General features: G+C 39.3%; 1 protein-coding gene and 1 long non-coding RNA gene across 2 annotated transcripts in view; one reads left to right on the forward strand and one right to left on the reverse strand.

Annotated features, from left to right (window-relative positions):
• The window catches only part of LOC143302362 (dynein regulatory complex subunit 2-like), a 16,167-nt gene extending 11,887 nt beyond the window's left edge, over positions 1-4,280 (forward strand). Inside the window, exons 9-11 of the mRNA XM_076617009.1 lie at positions 609-722; positions 1,477-1,580; positions 2,762-4,280. Of these exons, the coding sequence (XP_076473124.1) occupies positions 609-722; positions 1,477-1,580; positions 2,762-2,858 (315 nt within the window). The 3' untranslated portion in view covers positions 2,859-4,280. The remainder of the gene's footprint in view (positions 1-608; positions 723-1,476; positions 1,581-2,761) is intronic.
• LOC143302363 (uncharacterized) overlaps positions 4,095-15,000 on the reverse strand; it is a 240,097-nt gene continuing 229,191 nt past the window's right edge. The window contains exon 2 of the long non-coding RNA XR_013057927.1: positions 4,095-5,301. This is a non-coding gene — a long non-coding RNA (uncharacterized LOC143302363). The remainder of the gene's footprint in view (positions 5,302-15,000) is intronic.

Consider the following 15,000-nt stretch of genomic DNA (forward strand, 5'->3'; position numbering starts at 1 on the left):
CCAAGCTGTCAAGCCTTTGTTACAATGTGAAGAATGGTCTTATCAACATGACCCCTCGATGTTGACAAAAGTCGCCTATGGTGGTGCACTGTCCAGTCAACAAAAGTCGCCTATGGTGGTGCACTGTCCAGTCAACAAAAGTCGCCTATGGTGGTGCACTGTCCAGTCAACAAAAGTCGCCTATGGTGGTGCACTGGCCAGTCAACAAAAGTCGCCTATGGTGGTGCACTGGCCAGTCAACAAAAGTCGCCTATGGTGGTGCACTGTCCAGTCAACAAAAGTCGCCTATGGTGGTGCACTGTCCAGTCAACAAAAGTCGCCTATGGTGGTGCACTGTCCAGTCAACAAAAGTCGCTTGTGGTGGTGCACTGTCCAGTCAACAAAAGTCACCTATGGTGGTGCACTTGCCAGTCAACAAAAGTCGCTTGTGGTGGTGCACTTGCCAGTCAACAAAAGTCGCCTATGGTGGTGCACTGTCCAGTCAAGGAAAGTCGCCTATGGTGGTGCACTGGCCAGTCAACAAAAGTCGCCTATGGTGGTGCACTGTCCAGTCAACAAAAGTCGCTTGTGTTGGTGAAAGAGTTAAAGAAGAAAATCTTTCCTTTCAGGTGATGCATGAGTACACCGCTCTGGATAACTTCTGGAAGCGATACAACAAGGTGTTTTTGGAAAAACTGTCCCTGGACAAGGAGAAGCAGACGCTGATGGGAGAGAACGCGCAGGTGTGGTGATGTTGTTTTGAAGTTTTGTGATATTGCTGTTGGGTGCTGGGCGTTGTGAGATGTGGAAGGTGCATTGGTTGGGTGTGGTGGTGTGTGGTATGTGCGGTGAGAGTGGTGTTGTGTGTGTGTGTGTGTGTGTGTGTGTGTGTGTGTGTTTGAACATGCTTTGGTGTTTGGCTGGATGTCTGTGTAGGTTAATGAATGTTGGTTTTTCATTTTGTGTTTAATTGTATGTTTTACTCGTTAGGTTTTTACACTGTGCACTGCAGTTGAACATGTTTTGCATGAAGGGCACTGTGTGGACTGGATGATTATTGTTGCTGTTACTTTTGATGCAGTCTTTTGTTTGTTTCTTCATTTTTGTTATAATTGTTTCTTCATTGGATCAACCTGCTTGCATTAATGGATTATATACGTTTAAAAATTTCTTTAAAAAAAGGAACTTTTGTGATTGTAAAGCGCTTAGAGCCTTATACATGTTATTAGTAGTGGTAGTAGTTATTTTTTTTATGTATTTATCTATTATTTATTCACCCCTTATTTATTTATTATTATTTTTTATTTTCTCAAGGCCTGACTAAGCGCATTGGGTTACGCTGCTGATCAGGCATCTGCTTGGCAGATGTGGTGTAGCGTATATGGATTTGTCCGAACACAGTGACGCCTCCTTGAGCTACTGAAACTGAAACTGAAACTTAGAGCAAAATTATTTGATTAGGTGCTATATAGATAAACTTATTTCTGTTATTATCAGCTACGGACCCTTCTGAAGCAGTACCTGGATGGCATTTCTGTCAACGATGAGATCCTCTCCCAGGTCAACCCTCTCTTCATCGTCAACAACAAGACCAATGTCAAGTGAGTGGAAGGGACGAGACGGAGGGTGGGTTGATGGGCGCGGTTTGATGGGGGTGCTTCGTGAGCTAGGTGGACCCTTGCACAGTGGTTGTCATCGCCATCATCTTCATTGTCGTATCAGTCATCGTTGTTATTGTCATCATGATCGTATTCGACATTCATCGACATCATCACTGTTATCACCAGTGTCTCCATCATCTTCAACGCCGATTTACTATCTTGTTAACTCTCTCCATACGAACAGCGAAAGAGACGACGTTAACAGCGTTTCACCCCAATTACCATCATCAAAATATTGCAAGCGGAAGGCTCTTATACTGAAGAGGTGAATGTTGACAAAGAATACCACAATTCTGACGAAAGAAGCTAAAGGTTGGGTCATTGAGACACCCACTAGACATCCGAGGGGTCTGTGTAGAGGAGAAGAGAGGACTGGCCGTACTGAGTGAGTTAAGGGGAAATTTCAGTATTAACATTCAGTGTTAGTTACCGTTAGAATTATTTGTTTTAAACTTGACAGAGAGATCTTTTCTGCAGGATTTTGTCGAGGACAATTGTTTTGGTTGGGAATGTGAAATGTGCATGAATTACAGAATTTTTTTTTTTTTAATATGTTATTATGTAATTTCATTTTTATTTTGCTTTCTTTTCATCTTTCATCTGTTTTGTCCATGTCCCATGTTTTTTTTTTGTTTTTTTTTCTGTGTTATCAAATTGGAAAATTGGAAACAATGATAACAACAAAAAAACAAACAAACAAACAAAAACAGAAAGAAATTGTTCCAGACTTGTCCATGTTAACTGGACTCCACAGTACTAGTTGTTAGCATTTAAAAAAAAATTCTGTGTTAACAAACTGGAAATTTTGAAACATTGATAACAAAAAAAACCAAAACAAAAACAAAAAGGAATTGTTCCAGACTTGTCCATGTTAGCTGGACTCCACCATACTTGTTGTTAGCAATTTAAAAAAAATTTTGTGTTATCAAACTGGAAAATTTGAAAAAATGATAACAAAAAAACCAACAAACCCCCCAAAAAACCAAACAAAAACAAAAAGAAATTGATTGTTCCAGACTTGTCCATGTTAACTGGACTCCACAGTACTAGTTGTTAGCGACCCACCTCCTCCTACCTTCTGCTTCCAGACGATACATTTCAGAGTCCACGGACTGTTGCAGGTTGAACGTTCCCGTGGGAGACCCCCGTGTACGACGCCCTGCTCCGCAGACCGTGGTGGAAGCTGCTCATGTAGTCAAGCACATTTTGCCCTCCTAAACTCCGTCACGTGTTTTTTTTTTTTTCTGTCATCAACATGCTCTGTCAGACTGAATTTCCTCCTGTCAGGGTCTACAATATGGCTGTCGGTCCTGCAGATTACAACAACAACAACAACAGCAAAAACAACAGGAAGAAAGAGCAAGAGACAGTTTTGTGATAACTTGATTATAAATTGACTGACTGACTGACCATTTTATTTATTTTTTTTATTGCGTATGACTTTGAAGCGACCGTCTTAAATAACATTGTCTTGAAGTAGATGCTAACGTGGCGATAGCCTTGAGATGGCCTTAGTGGTCGGCGAGGCTCTAAGCACCATGATTTGATTTGATTTGATCCCTAATTAAACAAGTACGTTTTGTAGTTTTACAACACCATACTATACAATCAGTTTAAACTGTCGAAACTGCAAGAGCTTTTGATCATAACAGAAGTTGTTACGCTCTCCTTTAAGTTGTTTGAAGTTAGAATTAACTTTAAATGCTATCAATAGACAAAAGCCAGCTGAGGGTGATCACTAGCAATCAACAACAAGAGAGACAAGGCCTTCAAGACTCACTTGTGATAAATTAAGTCCCCTAGCATTAATTACAGAGTAATTTCCCTTCTTTACTATCTGTACCAAAAACGTTAGCAAAATAAATAAAAATTCCATGCTTAGCAAAAGAAGTTCCTGTTTGAACAAAAAATGATAATAATGACTCCTCTTGTTGTTGTGTCAGAATAAGAGGTCAAAGTGCCAAGTTTAGAGAATACAAAAAAATATAAATATAACAGTAAATGCAGTTTGCATATAATTAGGCTTCTTTTAAAAAAAAATTTTTTGTGCCCATCCCAGAGGTGCAATATTGTTTTAAACAAGAGGACTGGAAAGAACTGAATTTTTCCTATTTGTATGCCAAATTTGGTGTCAGCTGACAAAGTATTTGCAGAGAAAATGTCAATGTTAAAGTTTACCACGGACACACAGACACACACACACACACACACACAGACAACCGAACATCGGGTTAAAACATAGACTCACTTTGTTTACACAAGTGAGTCAAAAAACAAACACGAGTGGAAGTGCAAACATCTCATGCTATTTGCCGCCATGGTTAACGTAGGTGAAGTTGGTCAGTTGTAGATGTTCAGTAAGAAACAACGCCACGCCCTATTGTGGAAGGAATCAGTGAAAACTACAAAGTGGGTTTTATTTGTTTTTTTTTTGTTTTGTTTTGTTGTTGTTGTTTGTCGTTGCAAACCAGTGCATACTTTGACGTCACTGATTCTGCAGATTGGCCTTCCATCTGTAGTGTGTGTTTGTATTTCGCTTTCATTGTGGTGATGTGAGAGTTCGCTCAGTACCACTTTCGTGCTCGGTTAACAGTGGTGGGGAAATGTTTTACCCAAAAAGTAAATAAATAAATAAATAAATAAATAAATGAAATAAAAAGTCATAGAACATTCTGACCGGAGAAAAATAATCCACTAGTAAAGCTGCAACTATTCTTTGATGCATAGATGAAAAAATAAAACAATATGAATAATCAAAAAATAATAATAATAAAAAAATTGATTATATCAAATTCTATAGAAAAAAGGAAAGAAAAAGAAATTGAGGTCTGTTGCTAGGGACAATATGTAACTTATCTGTTTCGTTATGATTTTTTTAAGGTGTTTTTTTTTTGTTTTAGTTCTCTGAGGAAGCAACAAATATTTTGCTGCATATATGGCACAATCCATCCTGAACAAGACAAATACTTTTTTTTTTCCTTGTTTAGCACGATCACATTTCAGTGGTATCATTTTCGTTGTGGTTTTCTTGTTTGCTTTTAAACGTAAAAAACAGAAAGGTGGCTTACTCGTTGCACCATACGCACAGACGTGAGGCCCAGTGATTTCTTTCTCTCTGCTTTTCCTAGATATTTAGGGTCTGGAGGCTAGTCTTTTGGAAGAAATAGCAAACAATTAATGAGGCACAATTAAGAAAGAAAAACAACCCTGGCAACTGAAGACCTACAAAACATCTGTACTTTTTTTTTTTTCTAAGAAATCTTCAAACTCTTCTCCCTTTCTAATTTTCTTATGCTATCTATTGCCTCTCCCATCTGTCAGTCAGTCTGTCTGTCTGTCTGTCTGTCTGTCTGTCTGTCTCTTTATCTGTGTTTTCTTCAGTGATTGTTTTGAAGTGTAAATATGTTTGGGAACATTCAACATCATTCATTCATGAAAAAAAAAAGAAAAAAAAAAGATAAAAAAAAAGAGGTGATTCTTTTATCAGTTATTTATGGGAACATTAATGTTTTTGATGATTTAGTTTGATGATCATGCTTGGGTTGCATCCCATGCAGCATCCCACATGTCAGCCCTTATGGCAGACTGGGGCAATAGCCGAGTGGTTAAAGCGTTGGACTTTCAATCTGATGGTCCCGGGTTCGAATCACGGTGACGGCGCCTGGTGGGTAAAGGGTGGAGATTTTTCCCGATCTCCCAGGTCAACATATGTGCAGACTTGCTTGTGCCTGAACCCCCTTTGTGTGTAAACGCATGCAGAAGATCAAATATGCACGTTAAAGATCCCGTAATCCATGTCAGCGTTTGGTGGGTTATGGAAACAAGAACATACCCAGCATGCACACCCCCGAAAGCGGAGTATGGCTGCCTACATGGCGGGGTAAAAACGGTCATACACGTAAAAACCCACTCCTGTACATGCGAGTGAACGTGGGAGTTGCAGCCCACGAAGACAGAAGAAGAAGAAGCCCTTATGGCAGGTTTATGGACTGCGATCATGATACGGATTCAAAGTTAGAAACTTTATTCTCTTGTTCACTTATTATTATTTTTATTTTATTTTTTTTAGTTCAAGTATTATGATATAAATGTTTGCTTTTTGGTTACTGTTTTATTGATTTGTTGTTGTGAACTTTTCACGATTATATATTAGTATGGTCGCTCTTTTTTTTTTTTTTTAATGTATGATTTATTTGTTTAATCATTTATTGGCTTATTCAGAGATATAGCAAGAGGAGGGAGAAATAATTTTGATGATACAAAAAAAAAAAGTAATAGAAAATGCTTTAAGGAAGACTGTGATATTTTCCACAACACACACACACACACACACACACACACACACACATATATATATATATATATATGTACAAGCATATTGATACATATTGTTATTGTCGTTGTGAGTGACATTTTAGCTTCCTGTCATTCATTTTGTATTATTTACTTATTTCTTTCATTCATTCATTTTTGATTCTTTCTTTCTTACATTTCATTTTTATTAATTCATTTTGATAATGATTTTTTTGGTGTTTTTTTATTTTTATTTTTATATATTTTTTTAATGTTTATTGAATCATGTAACTATCTTAGGTTTGAAGTCAAACAAACAAACAAAAAATGGAATGTGGTAATTCATGTTTGTGTATTCAAGTCTGTTATGGTTGTCCATGCTGCATCATGTCTTTGAATGGATTAAAAGAAAGATACTGAAAAGCAAAAAATGTATTTCACTTTGGAAGTTTTTTGTGTTTTTTTGTGTGCCCCAAATGCATGGTTGTCTTTCTTAAATTAACATGTAGGGGGTGGGGGGGGATGGATGATGTGTGGGGGTGGATCTGTATGTGGGTTTGCGTGCGTGTGTGTGTGTGTGTGTGTGACATAGACATTGGTGAATTAGAACTTGTTCTCTTTAGAAAAAAAAAAACACAAAAAAACCACAATAAAAGTTTTTTTTTTGTAAAAAGGTGAATGGAAAAAGGACAAGGTGTGGCATGAAAATAAGCTCAGAGACACAGTATTGTCTTAGTTTGTTTCTTTATTAAGCTGTGAAATCAATTGCACAAACACTGACAGTTATGATGACATTTACAAATTTTGTTATTGCCCCGTGTTCATATGTGGCTGTGGCTTTGAATGAATAAATTATCTCAGTCTCAGTCTGTCTCTGTCTTTCTCTGTTTCTGTCTCTCTCTATCTCTCCGTCTCTGTCTGTCTGTCTGTCCCTCCCTCTCTCTGTGTCTGTCTGTCTCCCTCCCTCTCTCTCTCTCTGTGTCTGTCTGTCTCCCTCTCTCTCTCTCTCTCGCTATACCAGAACACAGCCTGTGTACCTTGGGAAAAGATTGAAGGAGAGAATATGGGGTGGAGTGGAGGTGGAGGAGTGATCGTGAACTGGCCTTCCATGAGGGCTAACGACAGGTGCTCTTGCACCTTCTGTTCGATAGTCCCTATCCTCACAAGTGTTTGATTTTCAAGCAGAGGCGGGAAAAGGGGGGGAGGCCAGGGGTGGGGGGTGGGGGGAGGGGGGAACACTTTTTTTGTTCCTCTGAGGTCCCTCCTGATTTTCCTCCTAATACTACTTTAAAATTTTTTTTTTATTATCATAGTCTATGGTAAAATTTGCTGAATTGTTTGTGTATAATCACTGCATTATTCTTCAGTCACAGCAGACTTTTCTGTGTGCTAATTCGGGCTGCTGTCCACGTCAGAAACAATACATTGTCGTTGTGCTGTGCCTCATGTAACCGACGTGAGACACACACACACACACACACACACACACACACACACACACACAGAGGAGGGAGAGAGCTAGAGACAGAGAGAGAGAGTGTCACCCTAAATATTTCCCATAAACTCCGTTCTCTCTGCTGACCAACCGAACTGAAAATGCCGGATTGGAGGAGACGTGGGATTCACGGGGGTGGGGAGTGGGGGCACCTGGGCGTCAGGCGGGGGGTGGGGGGTGGGGGGCTAGGGGGGGAGGGGTCAGGGGGTGAGGAGGCGTATATGGCTTTCGGTGATCACGGGATGTATCGATCCAAAACCTAATTTTACTCATCCGTGACCGAGAAACAAGTTCTCGTCGAATTGTAAATTGTGTGGCTGGCTCATTCACCGCTCCTGTCAGATCAATGCTTGAAACAAAAAGTGCAAGTAAAAGCTTGTTGGGCTGCCAACATGCACAGTAAACCCTCATACATCTTTCACACGTCCACGACAGGAACACAGAATACGTGGACAAGAGACTGGCCGACTTATCATCCGGTTCAGGTCCCCATTAAATTGTCACCCCAAAACTTAAACTAACACACACACACACACACACACACACACACACACAAACACGACAAAGCACGCTTTGGTAAAAAAAAAAAAAAAATGCAGTGATGGCAAGACAGCAACACACACACACACACTGGTTAAAATGTAGTTATGTCAACACACACACACACACACACACACACACACACACACACACACATTGGTTGAAATGTAGTTATGTCAACACACACACACACACACACACACATACACACACATTGGTTAAAATGTAGTTATGTCAACACAGACACACACAGACACGATTGAAATATTGAAGTGTGAATCGATTATTTGTGCTGCAAACATCATCATTCTTTTTCCCAGTCACCATTTTTTTTTCTCAAACTGGTTCATGTGGGATTGGTATTCTTCAGAAACACAAAGTAGAGTTGTAGTTTGTTTTGTTTTTGTTTGTTTGTTGTTGTTCGTTTGGTTTTGTTATTGTTTTTTTGTGCTTTTTTGGGGGGAAGGATACTGATATGTCAGTGCCAAAGATGTAAAACCAGAACCCGAAAGTTCCTTTCTATAAGTTTCAGTTTCAGTTTCAGTAGCTCAAGGAGGCGTCACTGCGTTCGGACAAATCCATATACGTTACACCACATCTGCCAAGCAGATGCCTGACCAGCAGCGTAACCCAACGCGCTTAGTCAGGCCTTGAGAAAAAAAGAAAAAAAGAAAAAAAAAGGTGAATAAATAATAGATAAGCTTACATAAATAAATAAATAAGTAAATAAATAATAATTATAATATAAAAAAGGTAGTAATAATAATAATGATAATAATAATAAATAAATAAATAAATAAATAAGACAACAATGATGATAAATAAGCAAATAAATGTAAAACATGAAGACACACATTCACACATACACCCACACATGCATAACAGATGTACACCAAACATGCAGTTTCACAGATATGAAAGCACAGTCAAATACATATAAACGTACATGAGCTCCAACACACACACACACACACACTCATTCTATAAAATTTGTAGAACGTGACTATGAAACCATGATATCGACGTGATATTTATGATCCAGATGGGCAACGTTGGTGTTTATGTAGTAGTAGTAGTCTTCAGTTTAACGTCTTCCACTTTAAGTGATATTAGAGAGTGTTTATGTAGTAGTCAGCTTTGTGTGCGAAATGATTTGACAGAAATCAAATGATGATGGACATCGTCATAATAAGTCAGTGTGTTGAATATGTTTACAATTCTAAACTAAAGAACACACACATACACGCACACACACACAACACACACACACACACACACACACACACACACACACACAGATTGAGAAAAAAATAATGCGCTTGTGACGGACATTGCCCACTCCCTGCTCAATACCGGTAATGCGCAGAATCGTTGACCGCTTACCGGAAATGCGCAAAATATTTGCCGGTAAAGGGCAATGATCGCTATTGAGCACGACATACTATAACGAAATCTCTTGATAAAGGAAACCAGTCTTGAAACCAAATCAATGAAAAACATCAAGACTGATTTTGTAGGTCCATATTCCATTCTCTTGAATAATCAGTATGTTTGATATTGCAATGTTCACGTCCATTTTGTTTTGCATGTCCACCCTTGGTCATACGGGCCCCAAAAGCTTTTGTCAAATAAATCAATTTTTCTGTTCTACTTCTCTCTCTCTCTCTGTGAGTCTGTCTGTCTGTCTGCCTCTCTGTCTATCTGTCTTTCTCTCCCTCTCCCCCCCCTCCCTCTCTGTCTGTCTGTCTGTCTGTCTCTCCCTCTGTCTGTCTCTCCCCTCTCTCTGTCTGTCTCTCCCTCTGTCTCTCCCTCTCTCTCTCTCTCTCTCCCCCCTCTCTGTCTGTCTGTCTGTCTGTCTCTCCCTCTCTCTCTGTGTCTGTCTGTCTCTCCCTCTCTGTCTTCCTCTCTCTCCTCCCTCTCTGTCCATCTGTCTGTCTGTCTGTCTCTCCCTCTCTCTGTCTGTCTCTCTCTCCCCCTCTCTGTCTGTCTGTCTCTCTCTGCTTTTTCTACTTTTCACGCTCTGTGTTCTATTGGCTTTTGTCGCAGCTGAAAAGCACGGTAGGATCATTGAATCCTTCTGTGAGTGTTACACCAACAAAGCGAATTGCTCTGCACGAAAGCACAACATCAACAATTCATCCTCCTGTGTATGCTTGCCCCCCCCCCCGCCCCGCCCCCCCACCTCCTCACCCGCTCCCTAACCCCTCTCCACCCCCACTCCCCACCCCCCAACAAAAACCAACCAACCAACCAAACAAAATAGACATAAACGTAAACCAATAAAAGAATCGCTCTGCATACGCACATGCGCATGCAGGGTGCGCGCACCCCAACCCACACATGTACACGCACACGCGCGCGCGCACATACACATGCACTCATCACACACAAATACGCACACGCACACACATACAATACACACACACACATATGCAAATGCATACACACGCGTGCGCATACACACACACACATACACACACGCACCAAATGCGTGCGCGTGCATATACACACACATGCACACACACACACCCACACGCACACATGCACCCGCGCTCGCATGCACACACACACACACACACACACACACACACACACACACACACACACACACACACACACACTCACTCACTCACCCACATGCGCGCGCTCGCAAAGAGACAGAGAGAGAGAGAGAGAGAGAGAGAGAGAGAGAGAGAGAGACAGACAGACAGACAGACAGACAGACAGACAGCCAGCCAGACAGACAGCCAGCCAGCCAGCCAGCCAGCCAGACAGACAGAGCACCAACAAGCACGCACACACACACACACACACACACACACACACACACACACACACACACACTCTTGGAGAGAGACAGAGACAGAGACAGAGAGACAAAGAGACAAAGGTGGTGATCAAAACAATAAAAATATCCAGTCGTGTTTTTTTTTTTTTTCCCCCATCACTATTTCAGAACTACCATTACCAGTTCAGTGCATGCGTTCTTGTCTACCCTTGTTCAAGGGTGCGTCAGCAACGGAGAATACAGTTAGTTTTCTTTAAAAGAGATATCAATGTCTGTCTATCTGTGTCTGTGGCTGTGTTTGTGTATATGTATCTCCTTTTATCTAGTCCATGACTCTGATGATATTCTGTTCTCTCTTTTTTGAAAAGTTTTGTACCTTGATCAACTCTGATTTTTGTTTGTTTGTTTGCTTTTTGTCTTTTGTTTTTGTTTTTGTAGGGTAATATATCTTAATTATTCACGGATTGATATATATATATATATATATATATATATATATATATATATATATATATATATATAAAATTATACCTGTCTTATGGGACTTTGCATCATGATCAACAAACAGGGAAATGTTTTTTTATGCGCGTAGAATTCCTCAGTTTATTGCTGATTAATTCATACATCTTTATCTTGTAGGAGTTAAGTACCCTCATCAACCCTTGAAATTTATTTTATTATTATTTTTTTGTTGTAAAAGTAATGTATTTCACTTTATCAAAAACAGATGTGTGTCAATCGTCTTATAGCAGTTTGTACCTTGACCAACCCTATGAATTATTTTTTGTAGGTTAATGCATCACGTTTTATGACAGATTACTTTATGTCCAACTGTCTTTAGGAGGTTGCACCTTGATCAATCAAATGGATTTTTTGTTGTTGTAGTGTATCCGTATAATAGATCTCAATTTATCACATTAAGGAGTTTGTATCTTGATCAATCTAATGGAATTTTGTTGTAGTATGGGTTATACATCTCAATTTATCACATCTAAAACTCTGATTAAGGAGTTTGTATCTTGATCAGTCTAATGGATTATTGTTGTAGTATGGGTTATACATCTCAATTTATCACATCTAAAACTCTGATTAAGGAGTTTGTATCTTGATCAGTCTAATGGAATTTTGTTGTAGTATGGGTTATACATCTCAATTTATCACATCTAAAACTCTGATTAAGGAGTTTGTATCTTGATCAGTCTAATGGATTATTGTTGTAGTAAGGATAATACAGCTCACTTTATCACATCTAAAAGTGATTAAGGAGTTTGTATCTTGATCAGTCTAATGGATTATTGTTGTAGTATGGATAATACATCTCACTTTATCACATCTAAAAGTGATTAAGGAGTTTGTATCTTGATCAGTCTAATGGATTATTGTTGTAGTCTTGGGTAATACATATCACTTTATCACATCTAAAACTCTGATTAAGGAGGTTGTACCTTAATCAGTCTAATGGATTTTTGTTGTAGTATGGGTTATACATCTCACTTCATCACATCTAAAAGTGATTAAGGAGTTTGTATCTTGATCAGTCTAATGGATTATTGTTGTAGTATGGATAATAGATCTCACTTTATCACATCTAAAAGTGATTAAGGAGTTTGTATCTTGATCAGTCTAATGGATTATTGTTGTAGTAAGGATAATACATCTCACTTTATCACATCTAAAAGTGATTAAGGAGTTTGTATCTTGATCAATCTAATGCATTTTTGTTGTAGTATTGGGTAATACATATCACTTTATCACATCTAAAACTCTGATTAAGGAGGTTGTACCTTGATCAGTCTAATGGATTTTTGTTGTAGTATGGGTTATACATCTCACTTCATCACATCTAAAAGTGATTAAGGAGTTTGTATCTTGATCAGTCTAATGGATTATTTTTGTAGTAAGGATAATACAGCTCACTTTATGACATCTAAAAGTGATTAAGGAGTTTGTATCTTGATCAGTCTAATGGATTATTGTTGTAGTATGGATAATACATCTCACTTTATCACATCTAAAAGTGATTAAGGAGTTTGTATCTTGATCAGTCTAATGGATTATTGTTGTAGTATTGGGTAATACATATCACTTTATCACATCTAAAACTCTGATTAAGGAGGTTGTACCTTAATCAGTCTAATGGATTTTTGTTGTAGTATGGGTTATACATCTCACTTCATCACATCTAAAAGTGATTAAGGAGTTTGTATCTTGATCAGTCTAATGGATTATTGTTGTAGTATGGATAATAGATCTCACTTTATCACATCTAAAAGTGATTAAGGAGTTTGTATCTTGATCAGTCTAATGGATTATTGTTGTAGTAAGGATAATACATCTCACTTTATCACATCTAAAAGTGATTAAGGAGTTTGTATCTTGATCAATCTAATGCAATTTTGTTGTAGTATTGGGTAATACATATCACTTTATCACATCTAAAACTCTGATTAAGGAGGTTGTACCTTGATCAGTCTAATGGATTTTTGTTGTAGTATGGGTTATACATCTCACTTTATCACATCTAAAACTCTGTACCTTGATCAACATAAGAGATTTTTTTTTTTTTGCCATAGGTAATGTTTTCATTAATCATGCAACATCCATTAAAATTCATATCGGTCTGTATCTTCGGAATTTTTTCTTCTTCAGGTATTGTATTACATTTATAATTATAATTTTCTTTTCTTTTCAACCGAAATAACCTATATATATATATATATGTCTCTCTGTCTGTCTGTATGTCTCTCTCTCTCTCTCTCATCTATTCAAGTGTTATAATACCCCTTCCCATACCTACCCCCAGTCCCGTGGTTTTGAATGGTGGTCCATGGCCAAAGTTCATTAAAACATTTTCGTTCGTTCGTTCGTTCGTTCTCTCTCTCTCTCTCTCTCTGTCTGTCTGTCTCTCTCTCTCTAACAATCAACAATCTCTCTCTCTAACAATCTCTCTGTCTCTGTCTTTCTTTCTTTGTGCGTGTGTGTGTATTTATGTGTGTATATGTCTGCGTGTGCGTGTGTGTGTGTGTGTGTGCGAGCATATGTGTGTGTGTGTGTGTGTGTGTGTGTGCGTGCGTGCGTGCGAGCATGTGTGTGTGTGTGTGTGTGTGTGTGCGTGCGTGTGTGCGAGCATGTGTGTGTGTGTGTGTGTGTGTGTGTGTGTGTGTGTGTGTGTGCGTGCGTGTGTGCGAGCATGTGTGTGTGTGTGTGTATGTGTGTGCGCATGCGTGTCCACGTGTGCGTGCGTGTCTGTTTGCATTATTTATCATTTGAATCACTCTGGCCTCCTTTCTCCCTCCCTCCTCCCCCCTGTATTTACATTCCATTTCAGGGGATTTCATGAGGGGTGGGGGGGTGGAATGGGGGGTGGGGGGGTGGGTGTGGGGGTGGGGGGGTGTGGTAGCGCGAGTGGCGAACATTTTCTGTCAGGTTTCAAAAAAAAAAAAAAAAAAAAAGTGTGTGATCTATCTATCTATCTTTAACGTGGTGTAGGGCATGAGTTGATCAAAAGCGCTGAGCAAAGTCTGTCACGTTCATTCTCTCTTCATTATTAATTCAACAACAACAACAACAACAACAACAACAACACATACCGTGTGTGGCATCACTCTAAAACGGCGCTGGCGTCAAATTCCCACACAGCGTACAGCCACAGCCATCATCAGTGGAGTGATGGCCTAGAGGTAACGCGTCCGCCTAGGAAGCGAGAGAATCTGAGGGCGCTGGTTCGAATCACGGCTCAGCCGCCGATATTTCCTCCCCCTCCATTAGGCCTTGAGTGGTGGTCTGGACGCTAGTCATTCGGATGAGACGATAAACCGAGGTCCCGTGTGCAGCATGCACTTAGCGCACGTAAAAGAACCCACGGCAACGAAAGGGTTGTTCCTGGCAAAATTCTGTAGAAAAATCCACTTCAATAGGAAAAACAAATAAAACTGCACGCAGGAAAAAATAGAAAAAAATTGGTGGCGCTGTAGTGTAGCGACGCGCTCTCCCTGGGGAGAGCAGCCCGAATTTCACACAGAGAAATCTGTTGTGATAAAAAGAGAAATACAAATACAAAAATCACGAACCTGGATTGTTGTACTCGGCAGATCCGGAGCAGAGACGAATTACATGGTGATGATAATAATGATAATAATAATAATAATAATAGTAATAATGGTATTTATATAGCGCTGAATCTTGTGCATGGGGCCATCTTTTTTTATGCAACCGCCGCGCAAAGTTTGCTTAGAGTTGATTAA

Source organism: Babylonia areolata, chromosome 29, assembly GCF_041734735.1.
Source record: "Babylonia areolata isolate BAREFJ2019XMU chromosome 29, ASM4173473v1, whole genome shotgun sequence".
Lineage (NCBI taxonomy): Eukaryota > Metazoa > Mollusca > Gastropoda > Neogastropoda > Buccinidae > Babylonia > Babylonia areolata.